Source organism: Agelaius tricolor, unplaced genomic scaffold (assembly GCF_023055355.1).
Source record: "Agelaius tricolor isolate 1412-34295 unplaced genomic scaffold, bAgeTri1.0.p SCAF_7, whole genome shotgun sequence".
NCBI classification, from domain to species: Eukaryota; Metazoa; Chordata; class Aves; order Passeriformes; family Icteridae; genus Agelaius; species Agelaius tricolor.
Window position 1 is genome coordinate 16676947 of NW_027269267.1, and position 27917 is coordinate 16704863.

Here is a 27917-nt window from a genome sequence, read left to right on the forward strand (position 1 = left end):
AGGTATTAATGTCTCCATTAACAACCACCAGAAATGGAAGCTCCATATATCATGAGTGCAGCTCCACGTCTTTCTCCTCATACCGAAGTTTCAGCAGCAGTTAAAATGTAGCCCTGTAGAAAATTAATGGCCCAATATACAAAATCTGTAATTGCTGCTAGAGGCGAGGAGGAGGAGGTGAAAGTGCTCAATCTTGGTGTAATTAAGTACTTTATTCTATGGCCACTTCTCCCCTGTGCTGATGGGATGTAGGACTTGTGCTTCACACATGAGGGTGGTGGGAGGCAAGTGGTCCCGACTTAGCATCATTTGCCCAACAGAGTTCAGCAGCAGAAGAGGTGCCAGCGTGGGGCTCCTCTTCCCATGGCACCAGCCTTGAAGCCTGGGGTTGCATGAAATGGCAGCAGGGTAAGGGGGTGCCAGCTGTCCTAAGCCTTCCTGGGAAGATGCCATTGAGAATATTCCCCCTGCAGTTTGAGCAATGGAAAAGCCAGGCAGTGGAGTGAGTGAGCCCCTTCTGCTCTGCTTATCCATTTCTAGAGGAGTGGCTCCAGCCTGTGTCACAGGCTCTGGGCGTGTTGGTGGCAACCAGCAGTGCCAGGGAGCCTGCTCATCCTGGCCCTGTAAGTCAGGGAGGCTCTCCTGGGGTGGCAGAGAGGGATGTTGGGATAATTGGAGCCTGCTCTGGTTTTACTCAGCCCTGCTTCAGAAGGAAAAGGTTGCAGTTACTCCTCCAAGGGGCAAGATGCAGCCACATGGCTGCTGGTCTGGTCTACTGTTACAACCAGCACCAGTTGGCTTTAAACTCAATTTGTTGTCCCCAGGCATTGGGTGTTTCGACAGTGCTTGTATGGGTTTATAATGTCATAAAGCTGATTTAGCCTAATTTGTTGTCAGGGTTTCTGGAGCCTGTGGTCAAATTCAGTTAAACCAGACCTCTCTGTGTGCAGAGTGGGCTGGGAGGTACCCTCAGCACTGATGCTCCCAGTAAATGCCTCTGAAGGAGAGGAGGGAAAAGCTGAGCACCTGCAGCCAGTGCCACCAACAAGCTCTGCCTGTCCCAGCTATCCTGTGGCCAGCAGGAGGGGCAGCAGTGGATGGATGCCCTCTCTGCCTGCTGAGGATGCTGTGGGGAATGACTCACACAAGGACAGCAAGGATTGGGGCAGTTGGTGCAGTAGATGCCACCACCAGTGTGAAACACTTCTTGTAAGAAAATAAATGAAATTTCTTTTGAACTTGCTTCTGTCAACTGCAAAATAAAAATGACAGCAGCCAATTCAGTGACCGCCTTATTTTACTGTGGTATAGCCCTGGGGAAAATTCACATTATCAGAAGATTTTTTGACACTCAAGGATGGGCAGGCTGAAACAGAAGCGGACAGTGACAACTGGGATGGCCATCCCAAGGGACATTGAAATCCTCAGCCTCTGCACTGCAATAAAATGACATATTTCATTAGCAGTTTCTTGGAAGGAGAAAAACGAAGTAGCTGAGTATTTTCAATTAGAAAAAAAAAAAGATATTTTAAAAAAATACAGTCAGATGACTAAACATTAATGAATCCATCAACACTTTACGCTCTTCTGAACATTGTCAGTTCTGCCACCTCAGGGAAAAATAAAAGGCTTTAAAATACTTAAAAAGCAAGAGTTTGACAGAACTGATGCTATGCCTATGTGAAAGTCTTCCATTTCTGTAATAAGCAAGTGATCCTTCAGCCAAGGAAACATAAGAAAGAAACATAATGCCCTTCCTAACCTCATAGTGCAGATTCATTTTCCAAATACTGAATGCTATCAAAACTTGCAGCAGATTTTGGCATGACACTGGTGCCTATGGGTTGAGACACTGAAGCTGCTCCTTTGAGCAACTTCTCATTGTGTGAACAACTGCAAAAACCTTCCCAAAGCTGTCCAAGAGGAGTCTTAGAAATAGGCTGGTGGCAGCCAGGCAAAGGCAGGCACAGTTAGTGTGTGACAGCATCCAGCTTTTTTTACTTTTGGCTTTTTTTACTTAGATAGTCCTGGTGCCCTGCCAGGAACATGTAATTTGAAATTGTAACATAAGTTTTCTACAGGTATAGCCACAAAAAATGCAGCGCCCCCAAAAAACTGTCCTCCTGCTCTCACATTTGTCCTTTGGTCAGGATCTGTTTTTGCCAGTGAGCTGTATGAATATGAACTCCAAAGCTGACAGACAGTAATTCACCTCCAGCTCATTTCCACAGACAAGTGCAAAACTGTAACCTAGCAGAACTTTATTTTAATTGTACATTCACATTTCTGCATTGACGTGGGCGGCTTTGTACACTGCTGAGTGATAAAAGTTACACAGCTCTTGCTTTTTTATGTGCATTGATTTCAGCCATCGAAGAAGTGTAAAAAACTAACAATAAACAACTTTTCCATATAACTGGAGTCAGACTGGGAAAAATTATGTGATTCTTTTTTCCCCTCCTGCCCCCTGGCAACCAAATTCCCTTGACTTTTAGGCTTTTCTATTTTAAATGACTGATAATATTACTTAAGATGGTTTGCTATGGGTGTCTCACAGTGAACCTGCACTAGGCTGTAGCACTCACTCTGACTCCTCTGGTAGCTCACTGGGTGCATCATTAGCGGCTCTTGTGACATGCTCTTCGACACTGCTGCAGGACAAGATAATTTTTCTTAGCCTGATATTTTTTTTGACATTTTAGGCTCATCACAAGTCTTGCAGCGCTTTGCAGCTTACAGACATTTTGCACGACCTTCTTTGTAGCCTGAAAGCGATTCGGAAATGACAAAAGAATGCCGCAACCAATTAGCACGTACAAACATTTATTTTGAAATTTCCATTCCGACTGTTATGAAGAGTTACATCATCAAAGCACTTTATGGCAGTGAAAATAGCTCTTACCCCTCTGACTCATCCATTACTCCATTAAAGCTGCAAAATGTGCAATCTGCTTGAAAAATAGGTTGCTTTTTATTCAGTTTCCCATGAAAAGTCAAAATTTGGTAACAAAAAAAAAAAAAATCAAAAACAAAAACAAAAGAAAAAAACCAAACCAACCCAGCTTATAGGGCCTCTACATCCAATCCTCTCCCTCTTCCCCCAAAAATAACTTACAAAGATAGTTTAAAGTTTTAAATGAGTTTAAAACCGAGTGCATTTTTTTTTATTACTTTTTCTTCTTCTTCTCATAATAATCTTAAAATTCTAAAAACCCATAATTTACTTTCTTGGAAAAAAGGCAGCCAGCCGTTGCTTCTTGATTGGAAGAATATGTATCTCCGGCGAGTTCATTTTCTTTAGCTTTACGCTCCTGTTTTTAACGGGTTTCCTGAGGGCCTCGGCGCTGTCCCGGGGCTCGGGCGGGCTCTTCACATCGTAGCACTGCAGCACCGAGTCCTGGGGCAGGTCCCTTTTGAAGGAAAAGTTTTTGGTGGAGACCCCCGACAGGCCCTTGATCTTGCCGCAGAAGATGGTGGGCACGGCATCCTTGACGGAGACGATGACTTTGGCTGTCTGCGAGGTGCTGACGATCTCGATGTTGTTGCCGGCCTTGGGCTCGCAGCCCGCCCTGCCCGCCTGTTCCACCAGCCACTTCTGCGGCTGCCGCAGCAGCTCGGCCGCGCCGCCGCCCGCGGCCCTGCCCTCCGCCTTGCCCGCCGCCTCCGGGGGCTTGCAGGGGCCGAAGGGGGCGGCTGGCCCGGGGAGCTTGTCCGGGGCGGGGTGGGCACCGACCTCGGCGGTGGTGGCGGGGCCGGAGCCGGCCGCCTCCCCGTGCGGCGCCCCCGGCTTGCGACAAGAGGCGAGGGACAGGTCCAGCGCCCCGTCCTCGGGCGGCGGGGGCGGTGGCGGCGGCGGCGGCGGCACCGCCTCGCTGGCCCGAAGCGCGGGCGGCCCTTTCATGGAGAGGTCCAAGGCCTCGTTCTCACCGCCCATCTTGATGACAGTGTGACGGCTCAGCTGAGGAAACTCCCGTGGGTGGAGGAGCTCGAAGGGCTTCGTCTCCTCCTTCTCCAGGGGTGTCTGGGTGCCCTTGCAGGAGTGGGGGGTGAAGAGTGGAGGCTTGGGTGGGTCAGGGGCCGCCTTGGCCTCGGCGCCGTGGGGCACAGGGATGGGGACAGGGATGGGGATAGGGATAGGGACGGGCAGGGGCACGATGACGGGGTAGGGCACCAGCAGCGTAGCGGGGGGCACCAGCGGGGACAGGGGCGAGCTGAAGGCCTGCGGTGGGAGGGTGGCGTAGTCGGGGGGCGGCTGACAGGGGGCTGAGCCCAGGGCGCCCTGTGAGGGAAACAGGTCCTGAAGGACGGCGGCGAATCCCGGGGTCTGAAAGACCGGGGGCAGGACGGGCTCCTGCGCCTGGCCGGAGGGCTTGGGGTCCAGGAGCTGGGGCTGCCCAACGGGGGTGGCGGTGCCGGAGAAGAGGCCGGCGTGCAGGGGGCTGGCGGGGCAGGCAGCGCCCGGCGGCAGCACCAGGGGCGAGTTCAGGTGCTGGAAGACGTGCTGCTCCAGGAGGACGGGCAGCGGGACCGGGCCCTGCGTTGTCATCACGTAGGGGGTGGCAGCGTTGGTGGCTGGCATCTGTGGGGCTGCGCTGCCGGCGACCTGCAGGTGGATGGGCAGGACCACGGGGCTGTCCCCCAGGCAGATGGGCTGCAGCACGGTGGCCGCCACCTTCAGGGCCACCCCGCTCTGCGACTCGGCCGGTGGCGTCAGGATGGAGGGCGCAGGGACTGTCACCAGCGGGGAAAGGGCTTTCTTCATCAGGTCGGCCGAATTGATATTCCAAGCCTCTGCTGTGATCAGCTGAGCCACCCCATTTTCCAGCTTATTGTTGGCCATCGCCGAGGGTGAGTTGGTGACGTCCATAGGCAGGTTGGGGGCATCCTTGTACAGCTCCTCCATGTCGCAGGGCTTCCTGGGCTCCGCCAGCACCACCTCTACATCGCTGTCACTGAGACCCACGGCGGCTCCACGCTGCCAGGAGCATCAGCACCGACATAATTTGGCCTGCAAGCCAGAAGCATATTTTAGGCACCACATAAATCTCTTTCCTAAAATAATATTTGCAATTGCCTTTAAAGACCCCGTCACCAAAGAAAAGCCGTTAAACGTTTCCACACTTCGAGCCAACGGCTCCATAATACAGTGTACTATACATACAGAGATGCAGGATATACATACAGCCCTGAGTGTTGTGCGAAACATTTTCAGGAACTTATATTTAGCCATAAACATGGCCTTAAGGACTGCCTGCAGCCAAAAAACCCTCTCAGTACAGCCTGAAACAAGGATTCAGGATGCCCATTCCACATTTTTAAACACAGCTTCACATAATGACAATGCACATCAGAGTTGAGTGACAGCACGTTTTTTTAACTCAAACCCCAAAACAAACATTTCTAAAAATATTGCAGCCAAGAAATATTCAACTATTCGTGAAGGGGGTACTTCATTCCCCTTCAATACTTGTCCCTTTTTCCTCCTGAAAATGCTGTGTGCAGGATCAGAAAGGAGCACAGCCATGAAATGGCAAAGCAAAACCAACCAAAATTCCAGTGCTTACCCTGCCACAGAGCTAGACAGAGACAGTAATGTGAACCAGACACCTGATTCATTAAAGACTTGGAGGGAAAAAAATAAAAACAACTTAAAATCCATTTTGACAGCCCAACTCTTTCTATCAACCAAGCAAATGGCAATTTAAAAAGGGCAGGAATGGTTTCTGTTCATGATCGTGGTGTAATATGCAGCCTAAAGATCAAAATTTCCCTGCCTTGGGGAAAAAAAATTCCAAAAAATCAGCAAATTAATGGCACTATGCATCCATTTATTAAGAAGGATAAAGAATTTCTGCCCTGTGAGCTGCTGCCAGCAGACTTTGGCTGATGCCTGGCTGCCTTGCCTGGTGCTGCCCGTGCCTCTCCTGAAGTGTGAAGAGAATCCTGCCGTAGTAATAATCACCATGGAAACTTGTCCAGTTTCAACTCTGTTACCATGGGGAAGCACCAGCACACCCCAAATGTACATTTTTCACCAGCACACAGCTGAATCCTGCTCCCTATGAGCAAATGATGTGCCATCACCACTGCCCGGTACCCAAGCCTATGGGAGCAAGGCACTTCCCCGTGTCCTGCAGACACACCGGTACTGGGATGCCAGGAGATGCCAGGGAGGGCAGCCCCATCTGAAACTGAAATTGTCTGGGTGAAGGGTCCTAGCCTGGGGATGTGCCTAAGAGCACGTAAAGAACTCCCTGGTTCTGGTGCTTACAGAAATTGCTTGCGGGCACAGATGTTTTGTAAGACCAACAAACCTGCAAAGAGGTCAAGGAAAAGGGGGAAAAAACCAAAAACCCACAAACAGAGGCTTAAAAATGTCCAAGGCAAGGAAGTGGGATATCTACTAAATCTCTCCTGAGACCTGTGAGTCCTTGGATTTGGCAGTAAGATACTACAGCAAGCACAGGACTACCTACAGAAATGCCAGGAGTTGATAGCACAGGCTGGTTGGGTGAAATGCTAATAATTTATCAAGCACATCTGAGTTCTTAAAAAAGATTTTTAAAAGTAAACACATGAGTCATTTATTTTCCTCTCCTGCTGCTGGCTTAAGGAGAAAAAATCTGGATTTTTCCCATCTCATGAAATGTTCTGCAGAAAATATTCACAAATATAGGGCTGGGGGTTTTTTTGTTTGTTCGTTTCCTTTTTTCCAGCTTTGGCTAAGACAGATTACAGGAAGGCAGAGATACCCAAGCACTGAAAACAGGAGCAAAAATCAAATTTCTTATTCAGAAAGTGACAAGTATCAGTAAGAAAACCATTGGCCAGTGTTGTTTTGGGGAAAAAAAAAAAAAAAAAGTAATTGTTTATAAAAATAAAGATTGAGGAGACAGCTCAGCAGATTAAACCAAAAAAACCAGACATCGTCACTTCTGTTACAGAATTAAAAAAGCCATTTTCTCTGCTCTTACATAATCTCTCCCTCCCTGTTTTTCAAATGACCATTTTGGTGTCTGCAGTGCACACCAGCATCTTTGCTCCTCCAGCTGCTGCAGCACAGCTGAGTGTTCTGCACATGACATTGCCTCTTCCCAATGTTTCTGTTTGCTTGAGAAGTGTGAGATTGTGGTGTTTTCATAGAGAATTAATGATCTGGTAGGGACAGGAAATGACCCCCTGTTTCCCTGGAAAAACCATTAAACACTGAGAAAGAGAAAAATTAAGATGAAAATTATGCTGTGTAAGAGACTTGAGGGATTAGCATGCTGTAGGGACCCATGGAGAAAGAGACAGATCACCACTGAAGATGAAAGTATAAAACATAATAAAATTCCCCCAGTGCTGCTTTAAAAGGTGACAGGGCTGGAGGCAGAGGAGATACTGAGATGAGGGGAAGAAGAGCTCATCTATCACCCTCAGAAACCATGGAGAAAAGCCTGTAAGCTTGGTTGGTTTTTTTCAAAGCACAGTCAAATATTGTTTTCCACACGGAATCCTATATGTGCCTGGGATCTGTAAATATACATTTTTGGGAGCCAGGTCACTACCTCTGGGAGGGCCCCTCTCTGTGAGGGGAAGGACACAAGAAAGGTGAGGTGCAGCCCTTGACCCAGGTTTATGGGTTTGGGGTGGGTTTTTTTCCCCCTTCACTTTTCCTATGTAGAAGTGTACCTTTTTTTTCTGTACTTCCAGTACACCTGCTTCTAGAGCATGTCATAACTACAGAAAAAAAATTAACATATATAAAAATATATATACATACTTAAAAATATTTCCTGATCCTGCCCACAGCCTGGAATTCAGCAATATCTGGCTGCCAGGTACAGTGGAGTCCAGCACAACTTGATCCTGCTCCCTCTAAAGCTATTTTTAGTTTCATTTGGGAGGGAATCCCAGGGCTGCTAAACACGTGTTAGACTAAAAATCTTTTATCAAGGTCAGTAAGCAGGCAGAGAGAAAAGGATCCAAGTCTCCAAGCCTCAAATGAGGAAACTTTGAAGATCTGAGATCAAGAGACAGTCTGAAGTTGTCCAAAGGTGTTTGGACTCCCTTTTTTATATACTTTGTACATAGCGTACACCACACAAAACCCCAAATACTCATGGAAGTGACTGAAACAGAAGCAAATTTTCAGTATTGGTACTAACAGCTATACTATAGCTGTGTAATAAAATAGCTGATAGCTATACTATACTTGTGTAATAAAAAATCAACCTGAAGCATATGCTGGGGTTTGGGGGACTTTTTGGGTCTTTTAAAATTGCTGCTTCACTACATGTAAATTATTCAGTTATCCAGTTTTTAAAATAAGTTTCATGTATCTAATATACATAAAAGAGGTAATGTAATCTAGAGGAAGTGCCTTAATGCCTTTCCTCTGCCTATCATACCTCAGTCCTGGACAATCAATTTCACTTTCCCTACTTATCTATTTTATATTTAATTTGCTGTTTGTTTTAACTGAGAAGAAGCTTGGAACACTGGAACAAGCCCTACTGTAAATAACCCAAGCTTTCCCATCAGGGTGCTGATAAGAGCCAAGTTCATGGCACTATGCAATGATGTGTGTGACTGTACAGGAAATGGTATCTCAGCTATACACAAATGCTTTGGAAGGGTAGTGATAACTCCAGCTTATTTTTTTTATCTCCTGCTGATGGCTGTGCAAGACTTTTCTCAGGGCTGCTGTGTGCCTTCCTGTGGGGCTGCAGCACAGCTCTCCCTGCACTATGCCTGTACCATGGCTTGTACCTCGTGCCTACACAGAACTCAAATTATACTGTGCACACCATGGGAAAGGATTAGATGCTCCCTTTGTGAGATGCCTAGCTCAGTATCTCCTGGAAAAATAGGGCTTCCCTTGAGTACAAACACAGTAACAAACAGAAAATTAAAAATCTTGACTTAATAGAGCTGCTTGGGGACAAAATTATGGTTGAATATGGACTTCAGTGTTTTCCCAAAACTCACTGCTTGATGTCACTGATCCAACCAACTACAAATCATCTTCCATGCTTCTTTGGTCTCTATAGTTTCAGCCATACACAAAGGCTTTACCATATCATTACTGGGGTTTTGTTGCTAAAATAGAAAAAATGTATTTTATTAAAGTGAGCTTTCATATACCAAATACATGGAACTATTACTACACAAATAACACCCAGGTGGGCTCTCCCACGTGTGAAACTCATAAATGATTTCAGCAGTGTTTGCCTCTCACATTTCCCTCTGATTCACCTATTCATTCAGGCACCTGGGACTGAGAATCCTGGCTACCCTGTGTATGCTTTTAGTAGTGTAATGCTCAACCATCAAAGGGCAAAGGAGTAATCAACTCACAGCTAGTAGTGAGCTTGCCTTCCCCCCTGTGCTGCACCATTTGTGGTGCTGTTTTTGATACACCACACAGGTCAGTTGGGTGCAGAGGCACCATGAGGGCAGTGGGGCCTGTCCCCCTTCTGCTTGCAGATGGTGAATGCCTCCAAGGTCTCCTCTGCAGGCAGAGCAGAGGAGACCCACAGGGTATTTCTTAAGGAGAGCTGGCCTTCATCCTCTTGCCAGCTCACAGCTGGACCCCAAACACAGTCCCACTGCCTCTGAAAAAGGAGCTCAATGACCACTGCTTGGTCATCACAAAAAGGGAAACACCGGGCATGCACTTCTCTGTCTCCTCTTAGGGGCACCAAGGGAACATCCCAGTTTAGCCCTGCTCTCCTCCGTCTCACTACCCTAAACTCAAGCACCCAACTAATTCCCTGTTAGGATTTAGGAGCTACCATTCAAAATCAATTGAGGGCAAGGAGAGAAAGGCATTGGAAAGATGGGCAGGATTCACTCTGGCACCAGCCAGAGAGAGAAGGGAGGACTACACCAGGGTATCAATGCCTGGTGTAGTCCTGGTAATGGAAGTTACAGCCTTTGCTGCCCATCCCTCTGCACATCTCCTGCTCACCATGCACTGTGACCAGTACTGCCTCATGGTACTTCTTTCTCTGTGGAAGCTACACCCTGGAGGATAAGCTGAATGCTGCCAAGGAGCAGTTAAAATAAGCACCTCATCAGACAACTTCAAAAGATGCTAGAGAAATAATGCTCCAAAGCAAACCATGCAACAGGTTTACTTTCCACTGCTGCATTTGTGGATCCTTTCAAGAAGCAAAGCTGTTTGTGTCAAGGCTCCCATCCAAGCTGTTAAGCTCTGGGGAAACAAGAGAGAAACGAAATCATTACAGCAGTGCAAAATGGCATGTTATAGATGGGACATGGACAATATGTATACACTGCTTCAGCACACAGCATGATCATTCTCAAATGCAGCAGCCTGACTAGCTGATGGTACTTTGGTCTTTTAAATAGTTCAGTTGAATAAATACCATGGCTGTCTGCCTATTGCACAGGCTAATTGCCTGCAAAGAGCACCTTAGAGTCATAGATTTGCTAACTATATCGCTGTTGTCAACAATTTGTAGTTAGCAATCCATTCCAGGGAGAAGTGAACTCACTTTTTTCTCGTTTAAAAACAAATCAGAGCAATTGAAAAAAAAAAATCCTATCATGGGCCTGAAACCAGTGCCTTCACTCCCAAGGGCAATATATACAAGACAGACAATAAATGCTGTGGAAGGAATAGAACATTTTCCTCACAAATTTCAACCTGTACTGAATTTTTATACCCAATTTGAAAGCCTTACAAAACACCCTGCATTAGCACTGGAAACTGTGACATACCCTAAGCATAAGGGAAATGGCACTTGCTGCTGTACTCCTGGATGCCTTTTCCTTTTTTCTTTTACTCCATTCACAAACTATTTCACTAACTGGTTGTAACACTTAACTGATGGCCTCTGCTTCCAAAAGGACCACTGCTTACACCACAGACACTATTACATGTAAGTCAGGACTATAAAAACAGGGCTACCTTGAAATTATTTCAGATTGATCTTGAGAATCCCAAATCTTTGATATTTCTCATATCTGCAGTATAGGCCTGTTCCTGGGGTCTCTGAACCATCATGCTTGGAGGAACCTTTCACCAGGTTTCTGAAAATAAAACCTTTACAGTCATAGTTTATTTTTTATCCTTGGTATTTCACACAAACACCTGCACAGCATCAACTTGCTTAGCTTCCAGTGAGCTGAACACATACTCTGAGGTGGAGACAGTGCATGGAAGTCTGCTGTATTAAGTCTGACATGTGGAGGACAAATATAAATTTGCCAGCCATAATTACTGCTGAGTCACATTAAGTGATATCCCTTCAACCCAGCTGGGACTTCTGACTCCGTGCAGCTTTTGTGCTCCCAATTTCTGTTCAAATTGGGATTACAAGTTGCTGTTTTTGTGACTGTAGAAGCAAGTACCTGTTTAAATGAGCTTTCCCCCTACACAGCTGGCTGTGTGCAGATGTCTCCTTCAAAGCATGAGGCAGTCCCTTGGGATGGGGACATCAGCAGCTGCAGCACTGTGTTGGGACAGATGTGTCAGTACCCAGCCCTGAGCACCTCCCATGGGAGGGTGCTGCCTGCACAGCCCTGGGGGACTGTCTTCTCACCAGAACCTTCCCAAAAAACAAACTTCCTCCAGCAGAGATGCTCTAGCCCATCATTTTTGTGGCTTGTGGTTAACTTGGTGTCCACCAGGACACCCAGGACCTTTCTTGCTGAGCTGCTTTCCAGGTGGGTGGCCCCTGGCGTGTACTGATGCTTTTCCCGAGGTGCAGAGCTTTGCAGTTCTCTTTGGCAAACTTCATGAGGCTCCTGTGAGCCCAATTCTCCCACTTGATGTCCCTCTGGATGGCAGCACAACCTCTGATGTATCAGCCACTCCTGCCAGTTTTGTGTAATCTGCAAACTTCTGCAGGTACACTGTGCCCATCATCGAGACCATTAATGAGGAGGCTGAGCAGGGTGGGACCCAGCACTGACCTCTGGAGTACAGCCCTCATCACCCAGCCCAACTGGACTTTGTGCTGCTGGGCCTGTTCTGCAAGTTTCCAGTCCACTGCCTGCTCATCCAGCCCCTGCATCAGCTGTGTGTCTGTGAGGATCTTATGGGACACAGTGACAAAGGCCTTCCTCAGTATCAACTGCTCTACTCTCATCTACCAGGCTTTCTTCTCATACAGTAGGTCAGCTTCCCACAGGGAAGGAAAACTGACAGTGGATTGCAAGTCTAAGAATGTCTAAATTAAAACTATATGAGGGAAAAACTGAACTTACTCTAGGGATCTGTCTTGCATCAGAGTTCCTGAAATTTACTATACCTGAACCTCCATGGCTTTCATGCCTGCTGTGCACCCATTTATTTCCTTTTGTAGTAGGATCATAGGAAGAATTGCATTTTTAGGCTTAAAAAAGTCAAGTGCTTGATTTTCCTATGGGAAAAATATTTTGAAGAATTTTTCTTGTCATTAAATATCCCCTTTAACTGATTATTTAGTATCATTTTCAATCAAAACATTATATTCGTCAGCAAAGGAAAGAAAAATGAGCTGGTTTGAGTACACAGAGCTAAACAAAACAAACAAGAGAGCCCTTACTTTACAGTAAATTTTAAAACCCACGCATTTTGTTTTCCCAGCAATCAATACACCAATGATAACAAGAGGAAAAGGATACCAATTAAACATAATTGCCAGCTCTGCTTCCCCCAAAACCTGAAACAAAAAGCACTCAGTGTCAGCCTAATAAAATATTTGTTCCTTTCCCAGTCAAGTGCTTTATTAAACAGCCCATAAAGCATCTCAGTTCTTACAAAGGATTTCCAAGTTTGATATCAGTGAAATGACTTCAAAGCCTCATTGGTTCCCCAGTGGAGGTTTGTTCACTGCTCTGAGCCACTTGGCTCTCTGACTCTCTCCACTGATCCCAGACACAGATATTTTTACCACATCCACTTGATCTTCTCCAGCATTGGATGAGCATCAGTGTGGCAAAGGCTGCCATCCACTGCTCATCTCTTCTAGCTGATGTGACTGTTTTACTCCTGGTAAGAGGGACAGGGACTCTGCCATGGATGTGTTAACAGGTCTCAGCCAACAGCTTAGTGAGGTAAAGTTGAAAATCAGTTCTTAAATTGCTATGCCACTTTTGCAGGCAAAGCATCTGACTTTTCCCTGTTATTCAAACATGGTTTTGACCCCTTTTTCTGTCTCCCAACTAGCTACAAAAGTGAAGCTCACCAGACTACCCCCCTGAGTAGTAAACAAGCCTCACCAGCTCAAACCCTGTAAATGATGTGAGGTGCACTAGTACCACACCTGCCCTGAGACACCCAGCCCTTTAGACTCACTGCAAACCCTTTCCCATTCACTCCTGACAGCATGCCAGCTCCAGTTAAAAACCACTTTTTCTTGGTGCAGACAGGGCCGGAATAGGGTTAACCTCAGCTTTATTATAAAGCCATGGGGTTAGAATAGCAAATTCCAACACTTCTGTAACTCATCTTAAATCAACTGAAAGCCACATTTTCACACAGCCTCTCATCGTCCTTATATAGCCTGGCTTAAAAAAATAAATAATGAGAAGAAAAGCAAAACCAAGTGAAAAACAGAACCTTCCAGCTCACAGATCCTTTCTGGTGACATATGAATGCTCTTGCCTAAGAACAGAGTAAGGACATGCAGGTGATTCCTCACACACATGTGTGCCACCCAGCCTGCCCCCATGGGCTGACAGGGATAAACACCTTCTGCTGCCCATAGATCTGGTGGCTCTTATGACACTGATATAGTCCCAAATGAGAAGATGTAGAGATGAAGAGCTGGCAATAAACAACAGACTCATCAGTTTATCTTCTCTTGTGGGACAGGGTCTCACTTGGGAGCACAGGCAGATACAAAGGTGCCTGGGGAGCCAAAGGATAGAGGAATCTTCCCTCCCTCTTGCAAAATATGGTTATTTAATGCTTTGTCCTTCCCCACTAGCATGAGTAACCAATTGCTCCATCAGCTTGCCACTTCAAAATCAAGTTTATGCTCATAGTTTCAGCTTTATTATACTGACTCTCCTTGTCTCCCTCCCCATCACTTTTATAAGCCAAGCTCAACATTTCATCAGCTACACAATGGCACTAATCCTCAGCAGAAAGTATGCCCACAGCAGATTTCAAGCACTCATGCACCACCCTATCTCGTAATGTATGGATGGAAAAAACTTTCAGGAAAAGAAGGCCCCCTATTTTCATCCTTGCAAAACTTTTAACCACTGCAAGAATTTTGTTCATAAGAGACAGAAAAATATAAGACTCCTGTGATGTGATTAAAAAAAATGCAGCATTTTTTCTTTGAATCTCACATAATTTTACACATGCTTTCCTCACAGCATTTGTACCAGGTGTTTCCTTGTTTGACTTTGAGGGGAAGAGAATTGACCTCTTCTCTCCACCATGCCAAGATGCACAAGATGTCAGATGAATTCTGACTGAATTTGAAATAACATCAGCATGAGATGCAGCATGATGGTGCTGATGGATGTAACAAGAAAACCTCAAAACCTCTCAACAATGACCAGTTTTGCCCTCCTAGAAGACTCTAGACTGAACTGGGAAATATGCCTCTGACAGATGGATCTGACCACAAGTAGTATGCAAATAACAGAAAATACTGAAAATATGTAATGTTGCATCTCAGTGCCACTGAGACTACCACTGCTCAGTCAACCAGTCCAGGTTATCAAAGAATCATAAAATATACTGAGCTCAAGAGGACCCATTAGGATCACAGAGTCCAGCTCCTGGCCCTGCACAGCACACCCTAAAAGCCACACCATGTGCCTGAGAGCGTTGTCCAGATGCTTCTTGAACACACCCCGATAATCCCCTCCCTTGCCCAGCTGGCCATGCTGTGCCTGATGCCCCCCAAGGCACAGCTGACCCTCCTGGCTGCCAGGGCACTGCTGGCTCATGTTCTACTTGGCATCAACCAGGACCCCCAGGGCCCTTTCCATGGCACTGCTCTCCAGCCTCTCATTCCCCAGTCTATGCACACAGCCAGAGTTGCCCTGTTCCAGGTGCAGAACCTGGCATCTGCTCCTGTTAAACTTCATGTGGTGATTGCCCATCTCTCTAATTTGTTGAGGTCTCTCTGCAATTACAGATTGCAATAAATTGCATTACCTGTAGTGCCTACAAATGTCCCACATGCACACGCATACAAGCAAGCACTTGTGTCGTGCCTTTTTCCTTCATCCACTTGACTGTGAGGTCCCATGGGCAGCAGTCATTTTGGCACATGATTGGCACAAAGCACAGACCTCAGCTTGGATTCCAGTTACCACTGCAATCACTCAAGAGGATGAGTGGACACACATCCACGCACACCCTCACTAAGGTGGCACAGGCTGCCTTCCCTTTCAGAAGAGCTGCTGGCCACTCCTTGTGGGTGCATTCCTCCAGTGTGCCTTCTCCTCTCTCTTCATCATGTTTCTCTGCTGCCAGAGCACTTCTAGTCAGCCTAATGTTGTCTGAATTGTACTAATTTGATGCTCTATGAAGGAAGATGATGTAGCCAGTTCAACATAGTCTTCTCCAGGTGCTTTGGTATCCGAGCTCTGACTGACATGCTGCTCTCAATGCATGGAGCTGAGACTATTCCAAACTATGCCAAGACACAAAAAAAAGTAATAATGCTCTTTGTCATCAGGGGTCCAGACTCAGACTACTCAGAGGAAAAGGGCTGTATTTCAGGAAATGCAGGCAGGGCAACCAGTGCTGTAAAAACAGCACTGCTATGGCAGTAAATAGCATTTTCCTGATTCTGTGAACCAGTCAACATGAACATACTTTGCAGATGCTTATTGCAAAAGGATACAAGGTCAGCCTTGCCCATATTTTTTCATCAAACCTTTGGAGGGAACACACATCATGATGAGTGCACTATACCAAATTTTGTTATTATCGTCTCCCCTACCTCTCCCCTAATGATGGCTGCATGGTTCCAGAAGAGAAGCACACTGCTGTAGCATATAGAGCCTCTGACATATTTACTGCAGCATTTTTCACCAGTAATTTCCACTGCAATGTGTGCTATTATGTGTTCAGAAAAACTTAGGGAAACTGCAGGATGCATAACGACAATTACATCTTTCCCAGATGAGACTACTACGTTAATGGATCGGCGTCATCCATCACCATAGATCCTACGTCCTCTGGGGAACGTCAGCAGCTCACTCCAATAAATCTGACTGGGAGATTTCATATTTGGCTGCTCAGCTCAGCCTCAGGAAGCAGTCTAGCAATGCAGTCCACAGCATGACTGTGGCTCAGCTCTCCTGGTGAGGTGATGTTACTCTATGGCAATGAAGCTCTGGATGTAAGAGGTCCTGCACACCAGCATGTAAGGGCACACAGAGCTGCAGCCTGGCATTAATTCCTCACACAGTCAATCTTCAAAGAACTGAATTTTGGTATACATGAACTGTAGACAATGGAGGAAGAAAGTTGTCTGTGTAGCTTCATTCTTTTACCACCAACAACAAAGAAAATGAAATAAAAAATAAAGAAGAATAAAACTAACAGTGAAAAAACTCCAAACAGACCTGCCAGCAGGCTGGTGCAGTTCTGAAGTAATTTTTTTTGCTGTCAATCTTCTTGATTCTTCAGGCCACCTCAGCAGACAGAGCAGACTGCCATGAAAATGTAAGGTGATGCTCTATTAGGGAAGAACATACCACTCACAGGCTCTCCCTTTAGGAAAGTCAAACAAATAACACACAAATAAAAACCTCCATGGCTGTACCATGTCGTACCTTATCCTTGTAATAACGGGAGGACACGGCCTGAGGCTGCTTCCCCTTTCTCCTGCACTAATGCAAATACAGCTGCAGTGTAAGAGCAGGCTGGGGGAAGGTCAGCCCCACAGAAGCCCTTTTGAGAAGCAGCTCTGAGCAAGGGCGCCTGAGGGCACTTTTGTCTCTCATGTTTTCTGTATATTCTGTTTCAGGCAGTGATACATTTTCCTGATACATTTTTCATGTAGCTAGAGCTAAGAGTTTTCTTGCACTGTATGGAGTGGGGAATGCCACAGCATTGCTACTCCCAAAGGCTTAACCATTTTGAGTCCTCTCTGCCCCGAGGCACCAGCTCTTCCCACTGACCCCACCCCACACTGGATCAATGTCACAGGTGATGCACCTGGTCCTTCTTCCTCAGACTGGGTATACAATGAGGTGGCACCAATGCCAATGCCTATTCCCACTAGGATAGGGCCAGCACCAAACGTACTCCTGGAAATGGGGACAGCCTTGGGATGCCACCTGTGCCTGTCCAACCCTCCCTGTACCCAACTACCAGATCTTAAGCAACCCATCCCCAGGGTGAGTGACCTCCTCCCCTGTCTCTGTGGGTGCACTGGGTATGGCCAGGGGAACAGGGATGGGCACTGAGGGCTTGAATTACTGCAGCTCCAAGTCCCTGACAGAAGCACAACAGAGCCTGGGAGATTAGCAAACAAGGAGGAAATAGTTTAAATTATATAGTAACTTTAGGGAATAAAAACTGCCTATAGCCTGTGTAAATTGTGAGAAATGGCACATTCTCCTCTTGCCTCAGGCAAATGCTTACGTTGGTAGCAAGCTTGGCTATGAATATGACACCCTTGCAGACAGAAACAACAAGAGCACCCAAGACGTACAAAATATTCTGTATTTTCTTGGTGGGGTGTTAAGGAAACAACTATGTTCATTGAAGAGCCTGCTTTTGGCAAAGGGGGTGGGCAGATGCCACCTTCAAAAGCTCTCCCTCATCCCTACCAGTGGCACAGTCAGCATCTGGTCTCTGTACTCGTCCCATGCTCAAGGGGTGAAGCCATTGCTGACCAGAAGAGCTGCTGCACCTTTCAGGTCCTCTGCATGGAAAATGTGGCTCTGTCCCACACTACCCCAAGACACTCCATGGCTCCAGCTGGGCTGTTCCATCTGGGCACCCCACGTGCAGTGATGGGGGGTCTGTGAAGTACTGAAGCAGTGTGTGCCAGGCCACTGGGCTCCCAGGGGCTGCTGCTGGCCTGTCTGTGCCCAGGATCTTGGCCGAGGGAAACCAGAGGCGTCTGCAATATGAGATGCACAGCAGGAACAAGCTGCACCACTACAGGGGTTGAAGAAGAAGCCCTGAGAGCCAAGGTGGCAACCAAGAAAAAGCACTGTTTGTACTGCCTGGCAGTGGACACACTCCCGCGCCAAACTGTCGGTCGAGCTGGGTAAACATCTGGGCAGCACAAACCAGAGGAGACAGCTGTCCCCTGGTGAGCACAAACCCTTTATGACCTCAGCTGAATCCTCCCTGAAAAGGTGTCACGGTTCAAGAAGCCAAGCAGACAGCTGCTGGCCATGGCTGCCCTGGGGAGGGTGGCCACCAGGCACAGATAGCAACCATAAACTCTGTCAAGATGTGCTCCACAACAAGAAGGCACCAGAACTGCCCTGAACTCAGCACCCACAGTTCTCCCCGTGAAAAGGAAAGGCCAGGCTGCAACAACCAACTTGCATCTCCATGGCTGGCTGATGCAACTGGAAGGGTTGAATCTTTCCCAGAAAACACTTTGTGCAGGTTAATTCCAGTGATCTCCAGGGATGGCAGCCCTAGGATGGACCTCACTGGTGAGGTCAGTGCCACCACCATCACTTCACATGGAATGCTGCCATGGTGAATGCATCTCAGTGCACACACATCTTGCCACCCCTAGGCATCCTCCATGTCCAGTGGAAAGGCTCCCCCAGAATGCTGCAAAAGCACGAAGAATCAATAAAATACATTGACTTTTTATCTGACAATAGCAATTTTACAGCTCAATGCTAACCAGAGTAAGCATGAGAGCATACTGCTACCAAAAATAAATTAAAGGAGAGGTGGATCTTTGAAGACCCCAAAACACTCAGTACAATTAACACCCAGTAAACTCTGCCCAGTCCTTACAGTGATTAAGGACAATTCAGCCCCTGCTCTGGGTGAAGGTTTCTCCAGGACCCAGCCTCCAGCACATGTTTGGGTTTAGCTGTCTAAACAGACACTGAGGGATTGGGTCTCTGTGTGTCTTCAACGCTAATTAAAGGTTATTTATTATCCATTTTTTCCTGATAGTGTATATTTCTTCTTTGTGTAAACACAACCGAGGCCAATGTCTAAAAAAACCCACAAAACCAAAAGTGGTGGAAAGGTTCTGCATTTTACCAAGTTATGGGGTGTGAGGACACCCCACAGGCTGCCCCGCCGGCGCCTGGCTCTCCCTGTCCAGCAGCCGCAGCCACAGCCACAGGGTGCTTGCCACCACACAGAGCTGAGTCTGACCACTCCTGAGCTCCATCAGCTCCCTCCATGCTGTTCATGGCTTGGGCAGTAGTTACCAAGAGAAGTTCTGGTCACCTTTGCTCCTGGAGCAGCAGTGTTTACATTCAATCAGATCTGAACAAGGTAGCTGGAGCACACTCCAACAGCAGCATGAAGTTGGTTCCAGAGCATCCTGGACAGCATCTGTCACACACTGACACACAAAATGTGCATCTGGAACAAGGGGCAGCATCCCCTTATTTCATCAAGCAATTTTTAGGACTCTAGAAAGGGCTTACTCATATAACATTAAACAAAGCCCTTTGGCAACATCCTTGATACAGCCAGTGAAGTACAGCTGTCTTCCCCAGACCTTGGCTTTGTGTGGCTGGTGGGCACTGGGGGGGTTTGGCTGGAGCTAGAGCCCAGATTTACATCAAAAAGCCACTGAAGCTGCCTCTTTGTGACTTTTAAGTTTCTGACTCCAAACTAAGCAACACTTATTTCATACAGATTTGTACAAGTAATATGAAAAATTTCAACTGGTCTATGAATCTGCTACTAAAGATATAATGCTATTTGTTACCCTTGTAAATACAGAACTATTTTAGTCTTTTTCTTGCTGCGTCTTACAAAGGCAACATACTGTAGTTTCAGTAGTTGCATTTTTAAATGTGTTTATCTGGGTCACTGCTACTTACAGCATAAGAAGATTTAGTGAAGCCCATTTAGAATCAGTCTAGTGCAAAGGAAAAAAGTTCTTTAATTAAAACTGAAAGAATTATATTGTTTGGAGGGTAAAGATCTCAACATTATCAAATTAAAGTCTTTGGACTGATTCAAGAAGAAAATAGACCTACAGGCAATTTCATTCAAAAGGCATTTAGGCTTTTGGGGACTTCTGGACTCATCACAAATTATTTAATGTAACTGGCAATTTCAGGTAGAGAGATGAAAACCCAGAGCATTCCAACATCAGGATTTTCTTCAATTGTATGATGTAAAATCAAGAATAATGAAGTGATTCCTGATTTTTGGTGGTCTGGCTCACTTGGAGCCCTGCTGGTGTGCATGCCAGCTCACCCTGAGAGGCTACACTTCTATCTGTGCAGTGGATGTCACACAAGATGGGAGAGAAGAAAACCTGTTTTGATGGCTTTGCTCCCAGATCCTTCTACTAGGACAAATAATCTGCAAAGAGAGAAAGCAGGGAGGGACATTCAGAGCCCAGAAGTGGCACCAAGCTCTGTGCATTTCCAATGGTCCTAGCTTTCCACTGTCTCGGAAAATCCCCTAAGGAAGATGTTGGTCAGGAAAGGCAGAGCTGCCACTCACGTAGGAAATGAAGTGGGAGGCTGAGTGGCCCGAATGGCTGAGCACATCTGTGTGATGCAAGGCAACATCCCTCAGCATCACACTGCCCGTCAGTGACAGGGAAGTGACTCAGAAGACAAGAGCACTTCAAAGGTTCACAGAATACTGGTTTATTTTAGCTGAAGCCCATCTGCCACAGAACAGGGAGGACTGCAAGCAGAAAGCATCCGCTCCCTCCGCATCCTGTGGCTGCTGCTGGAGTGGTTCATCCTGCAGGAACAAAAGCCTTCCCCCTCTTCTCCATTTCTTCTGGTCAAGGGAGGAGGACAGGCTGGGAGATAACCGTCACTGCTGCTGCTGAACTGCAGCCAGAGGATCCTGACACCACCAGAGTGGGATGAGAAGTTCAGCACCAGCCCCAGCCTGCCCCATGGTCTCCATGAGAGAAAGCCAAACAACCACCCCATCCATCAGTAGGGTACTGGTGTGACACAAACATCAGGTTACAGCAGCTGCATCACTCTGATCCTCAGTTAATAATTGCCCATATCCAACAGCACCAACACAGTGAGGAAAGGAATGAGCATGTAGTCAGCAATTTGATCCTGTTATTGATCGGATGCTAACAGAGGGAAATAACTAAGTATAAAATATTTCTTGTGTCAGAAGCAGGTAGGAAGGGTGATGGATTTTCTTCAGATTATTGAAGGCAAAAAAGGGAAAGACATAAAGTGTCAAAACTCCAAAGTTTTTATTTACTTTGTTTCAAACAGGGCCAATTTTTACCAGGTTTTTGGGGGTTGCTTTTTGGTTTTTTTCAGTTCCTTCAATCTATTCCTTGTTGATAGACAACACACCAGTTATTCACTGGTATGGTGATCTACAGCTTCAGTTTTTGGGGTTCCCATGTGACTGCAAGAGGATAGTTTCTGGCACTTCAAGTCCTGCTGCAGCAGAAGTCATCTTACAGTCAGCAGGGCCATCTACAGATCAAGACTCCAGAGGAGTAAAACGCTCAATATCTAGCCCCCTAGTAAGAGAGGATTTATTTTATCATATTGTTTTTTAGAGATTTATCACTTCCTCTACCTTCCTCCATACGCACAGTGAAGAAAATCTGTTTTAAACATGTGACAGGCATGAATTCCATTAGAGGGTAAAATTGGGGGGTTAAATGAAGAAAAAAGAGAGCTATTATTAACCCAGAGACAATCATTGTGCTGATCTGTGAGCACTAGCATCTGAATGTAAGTGTTTTTCAGCCTGTTTAACTGATCAGGTTGCCACACCATTCTCCAGATGATCTCAGATCACTGGAACTCTTTTCCTTAAAAACAGGGCTGTAAGAAGTAATTAAATGTTGTCTGGGTTTGTGCAAGTAGGCATAACTACTTTCTCCACAAGTGCCTTGAAAGTCAGCTGCTGGTCCTTATGGAACAGCACATTTGGCTCTAACATCAGGTCCCTGAGGTTGTGGAGCCCTACATTCAGCTGGGTGGAATTTTGGGGCAACAGCTTCAGAGAGCTGTATTGGATCAACCCCAGAGATGCAGATACCTTTGAAAGCAGGTCAGACACCAGTCCTGTGGAGACCAGAGCATGCCCCAAAAACCTGAAGCAAGGAGCAAAAAGAGAAGGAAGGATGCAGAGCTCGGACATCTGTATCACAGAACTGTGGGGACCTCTGAGTTGTCTCCAGATCAAAGGACCACTTGATAGCAGTCACCAAACACCTTCCAGCAGAACACCACCACTCTCTCAAACCTCACTCATCCTCCCAGGAAAGGCCACTCTGCTGACATAGTGGCCTTGATGATTTATTCCTAGGACTAGCTGCAATGAAAGCAAATGGTAGCACATGGAAATATGGCATCAGCAGAGAGTTTGGGGAATGCAATTCTGGGGATGCACATGAAAAGTGAAGATGATGCAGGGCACGATACAGAATTCTGGGCATTAAAAAAATCAACCAAACAGAAACCCAAGTGAACATCTTCTCTCCTGCCCCCCCAGACAAAAATATGTAGGGAAGATGAAGAGGTGAATGGAAGAAGAAAACCTAGAGCTGCTGACCCAAGGGAAAAGATGAATGAAGCTGCAGAGAACATTAGAAGTAGAGGTAGTGGAAAACTGAATTTGTTAGGGAAGATACAGAAAGAAGGGACAAATAAAGAGCTGCTGTGCAGTGCCCTTATCTTGCAGAAATCAGACTCCTTGAGGGATGTCTACTGTGTTTCTAAAACAGTTGACAAAGCTGGATGAAAAATCTTTCTGAACACAATGGAGGAAGTGATCTATTTTCTTAATTCTGAAAGCTGGGGAAGAGGCTTGTCTTGATCATACCACAGAAAGCCAGATCATGTAAACAGGTGTACTTGGGCAGACCATGCTCTTTTACAGGCCTCCATGGGCTCTCCACAATCCAGCTGTGAAGGTCTGATTTGGATTGAATGCTCAAACAAAGTTTCTGGCAAGCAGTGGAATCCCAGGGCATCTCCACAGTGTGAACTACAAAACCGCTCTCAGCTAAAATTGCAGAAGCTGCATTTGTGTGCAATAAAAATGTATTGAGAACAATGTTTAAGGCTCTTTAAAAATATTTTACTTTCTGCCTGCAGTCAATCCCATACACAAATATCCCCACAGTTTGCCTTCTGGAAGGAAAGAATACTCCACTAAAGCCATTCCTAAGCAATAGCATTTCTTGTGATGACCAGAAATCAACTTTAAATTTATGTTGTCTCTTACTAAGCCATCAAGAAAATTCTTATCATTGCCTTGAAGCCACAGATTCCTGTGGTCTGCTTGGACCCACTTTGTGCTTCAATTCTCAAATAGCCACAATAATGAAGACTATTAGAAAATGTGTGTTATGCTGCAGCCAGTAAACACCACAAACAGCATCCTGAGATTTACAACACACTGCTCTAAGATTTTACAGACAGCCTTCATCCTGAGAAATAAAGTAACTAGGGGAATAGAGTCTGAAAAACAAACTGAATATATTCCCAAGTCAAAGCACAAGAGAACATGAAAGACCCAAAGAAGAGTCAATACAGATTTTCAATTTCATCATTTTGATTTAATAAAATTCTTTGGATAGTGTTGCTGGCTCAATACAAGCATAGAGATTGTAATGGCAAATACTGTACTGTGATTCATGGACTGAAAACTTGTCTGATTTCATTATGCTGGTAAATGTAACACTGCAGACACCTTCTCTTGGAAAGCTATTTCTAAATTGCTACATCAATATTAAGATAATCAGAATTGATATTTACCTTTTACAGGAACAGCATGTGTCTCTATGTCCACATGGGCACATACACACGAACTTATATTTTGTACATTTCTCCATTTCTTGGATCACAGGAATACATGCTACAGGAACTGCTGATTTATCCCAAACCAACCCATGCAGTTGCAAGGTGCCCAATCCAGGACATTTTTACTGGTTGTACCAGTAAAAATGTCCTGGATTGGACCCAGCAGAAGTTCAGCTGAATCATTTGTTATCCCAGACTTTGGAAGATGTAACTTCACCTTCAGTTTACAATGACATAATTGATGCATAAATCACCGAAGTCCTAAGATACACAGCATCTATTAACACTTATGTTAACTCTATTTATATTTTTCAGCTGGAATAGAGCATGGCAAATAATTTTAAACTAAACTTTGCCTTTCACTCACGATTTTGCTACAGAAGTACAAAGCAGTGTCTTAAGGCAGATTTCAGGCGCCAGAGCCCACATGCCATTGTTGACAATATCTGTGGGACAGGAGGCTGACAAGGAAGCAAAGGATGTGAGACAGCACCAGTGAAGGGGAGAGAAGCAGAAGTGAGGAAGCAACGTGGCCAGAGAGGGACAAGGATGTCCCTCCACAAAGAGGAGCCTAGTGTCCCTGCTGATCCCTGCCTTGAATGCCTTGTGCCACACATTTCTCCTGGCTGTCCAGAGTGGTGCCTCTGCAGCACATTCTCCCCAGCCCACAGTCACACAGCCATGGCTCACACAGCCCACAGTCACACAGCCCACAGCTCACACAGCCCACAGTCACACAGCCCAGGGCTCACACAGCCCACAGCTCACACAGCCCAGGGCTCACACAGCCCACAGCTCACACAGCCCAGGGCTCACACAGCCCACAGCTCACACAGCACACAGTCACACAGCCCAGGGCTCACACAGCCCATGGCTCACACAGCCCAGGGCTCACACAGCTCACACAGCCCAGGGCTCACACAGCCCACAGTCACACAGCCCACAGTCACACAGCCCAGGGCTCACACAGCCCACAGCTCACACAGCCCAGGGCTCACACAGCCCACAGTCACACAGCCCACAGCTCACACAGCTCACACAGCCCAGGGCTCACACAGCCCAGGGCTCACACAGCTCACACAGCCCACAGCTCACACAGCCCACAGCTCACACAGCCCAGGGCTCACACAGCCCACAGCTCACACAGCCCAGGGCTCACACAGCCCAGGGCTCACACAGCTCACACAGCCCAGGGCTCACACAGCCCAGGGCTCACACAGCTCACACAGCCCAGGGCTCACACAGCCCAGGGCTCACACAGCCCATGGCTCACACAGCTCACACAGCCCAGGGCTCACACAGCTCACACAGCCCAGGGCTCACACAGCCCATGGCTCACACAGCTCACACAGCCCAGGGCTCACACAGCCCATGGCTCACACAGCTCACACAGCCCATGGCTCACACAGCTCACACAGCCCAGGGCTCACACAGCTCACACAGCCCAGGGCTCACACAGCCCATGGCTCACACAGCTCACACAGCCCAGGGCTCACACAGCTCACACAGCCCAGGGCTCACACAGCTCACACAGCCCAGGGCTCACACAGCCCACAGCTCACACAGCCCAGGGCTCACACAGCCCATGGCTCACACAGCTCACACAGCCCAGGGCTCACACAGCTCACACAGCCCATGGCACACACAGCCCACACCCCCAGCCCTGAGGGCAGAAACCCTTCAGAGGGGGCATCTGAGAAGGAGAGGATAACACTGACAGCCTCTGAAGCTCCAAGGACACGGATCTGTCCTCTGCAGCAACTGGAAGAGTGAGGGCACGTCCAGCCCACCCTCATAAATAAACCAGGCCACATCCCCATTTCTGTTCACCATTGCAGGAGCCCACAGGGTGCTCCTTTGCCTTGTCCCCCTCGATCACTGTCACAAGGAACAACTACTGGTACTTATCAGCAGAGACATCTCTGAGAAGGAGTGACTTCAGGACACAGTGTCCTTCCCTGGTCCCTTGAACCCTTGGGACAATTTACAATGCTGTCACTCGTACATATTCCCTCCTCATCTACACAGTTCTTGTCTCTAAACTTAACATTTTGCTTTCTAAACAAAAGCCCATAAGAGTTCTCACAAGACCTTGATGATAAGCCCTTTTATTGATATTCCAGTTCACTTTTCAAAATATTTGCAGATTATAGGATAAATGATGTTTGCTTTTATCCCCATTTCAGGAGATAACGGTTGGGTAACTTACGATATCCAGATGAAAATTTATTGGTTAGCACTGGGGAAAGCAAATCCTTCCCAAAATTAGCCTTTGACCCAGTTAGTCTTCCATAAACAAGCAATGATTTAAAAAATCCTCGTCAGATAAGATGTTTGCAGCCCCATCATCTACTTGCATAAATGTTAGAAGGTGTAAACATAACAAAGATACATCAGCCATAATTTACAGCCCCAAGACTGAGGATGAAAAACTGTGGAAAACTTCCCTAATGAAATGTCAAAGCCAACTAGCTTCACTAGAACTAATCTGCAAATCTTGATGACAGAGCAGATTACCCAGCCTGCTAAACTGACAAGTGCCCAAGGAAGCTCACCTCCCAGGGATTACACCTCCATTTCTGTTTGCCTTCTTCTGAGTTATGTGGAAGAGCCCCAGAGGAAACAAGTTTCAGCTCATCTATTTCCTTCTGAGGGCTTTCAGTACACTACCCAGTCTTAAAGCATCAAGCAACAACAGTACATATACACACAGAGAGACAAGAGTCCCAAATATTGACATTACTGTGCAATAGGCCAGTCACCCACAGATGCCAGGCAGAAAGCTGCTGACAGATGTTGCAGCATAAACCTCCCAAGAACCTTCAGGTTTGGAAACAAAATCCTCTGTTCCCCATTCACGCTGCCCTGATGCTTGGATCTAAATAACGCCCAATATGAGAGATTTATTTTTTTCTCACACTGGCTATCTATAGAAAATCCTTTTTTGTAAGTCTCTGTTCTGCAGCTTCTGAATGTCAGGCCCAGCAAATCAAAACATTTTATTGTATTTTCATATTGTTTACTTTTGCGAGGCAGGATCTTGGCAAAGACGAGTGTTTCCTCCAGGGACAAGGAGGATGGGGCTGCGAGGAGGGGAGGACAGACGGATGGAAGGAAGCATTTTAATGCAGACTTCCTCACTGTCTGCTTTAATGGGGACCTGGCTGAAATACAAAGGAAGAGGTAAGTAAGAAGACCTTGGCTACAAATATAGAGATGGCAGAGAATGGGTGTGAGGATGCCCCAGGACCAGCCTACACAGGCAGTGACACCAGGGAAACACTGCCAGCCCCAGCCACCCAACCGTGCCCCTCAGCAGGGCTGGGAGGCTCCTGGGGTCCCCATGGCAGGCACAGTCCAAAGAGCTGTGGCCAAGAAGGAGCAGGGAAGGACAACCTTGCCCAGGCTGCTCCCACTGTGCTCCCACACATCCTGGCAAAGACAGTGTGACACCCGGATCCACAGATACTCCTGGCTCCTTGCTCAGACCCTCCTCCTCCCTACACAGCCCCAAACTGTGGGCAGGTTTCCCTCCAGGAAAGATGGCACCACCCAAGTCCATCTTTCTCCATGAGGATCCTCCCACTGTTTCAGGATGGAGAAGAGGAGGAGGCTCCTTACACCCTTCTGCCCAGGGACACTGGAAAGCACCAGTGATTCCACCACAGACAGCTATGTTTCGCTGTGTGTTTCCAGGGAGATTTGACACACAACTTTCAAAGGTTTGGGTAAGCAATATTTAAGTTGATGAGGGCTCATTTAAGTGTTTTATGTTCAGGGAACAAGGCATTTGAAATGCCACATGATGTGAGTCTCCTGGTGAAGTGATGGTCCTCCAAGAAACCTGCAGGAGATGGTGCCAGGGCAGCAGGATAGTTGAAAGCAGTTTTATTGACTTTGTGCTGTCCCCAGGTGTCCAAATGAGAGACCTAGACCACCTCATCTTCTTTAACCCTGGATTCTTTGGGCTGCTCCACAGGAGACAAAGTCCCAGGACACATGGAAGGAGCATG

General features: G+C 46.7%; 1 protein-coding gene across 2 annotated transcripts in view; it reads right to left on the reverse strand.

Moving 5' to 3' along the window:
• Positions 1-2806: 2806 nt before the first annotated feature.
• The window catches only part of RAI2 (retinoic acid induced 2), a 44256-nt gene continuing 19145 nt past the window's right edge, over positions 2807-27917 (reverse strand). For both annotated transcript variants that reach the window (XM_071430459.1, XM_071430460.1), the window contains exon 2: positions 2807-5008. In XM_071430459.1, the coding sequence (XP_071286560.1) occupies positions 3221-4903 (1683 nt within the window). In that variant the 5' untranslated portion in view covers positions 4904-5008 and the 3' untranslated portion in view covers positions 2807-3220. The remainder of the gene's footprint in view (positions 5009-27917) is intronic.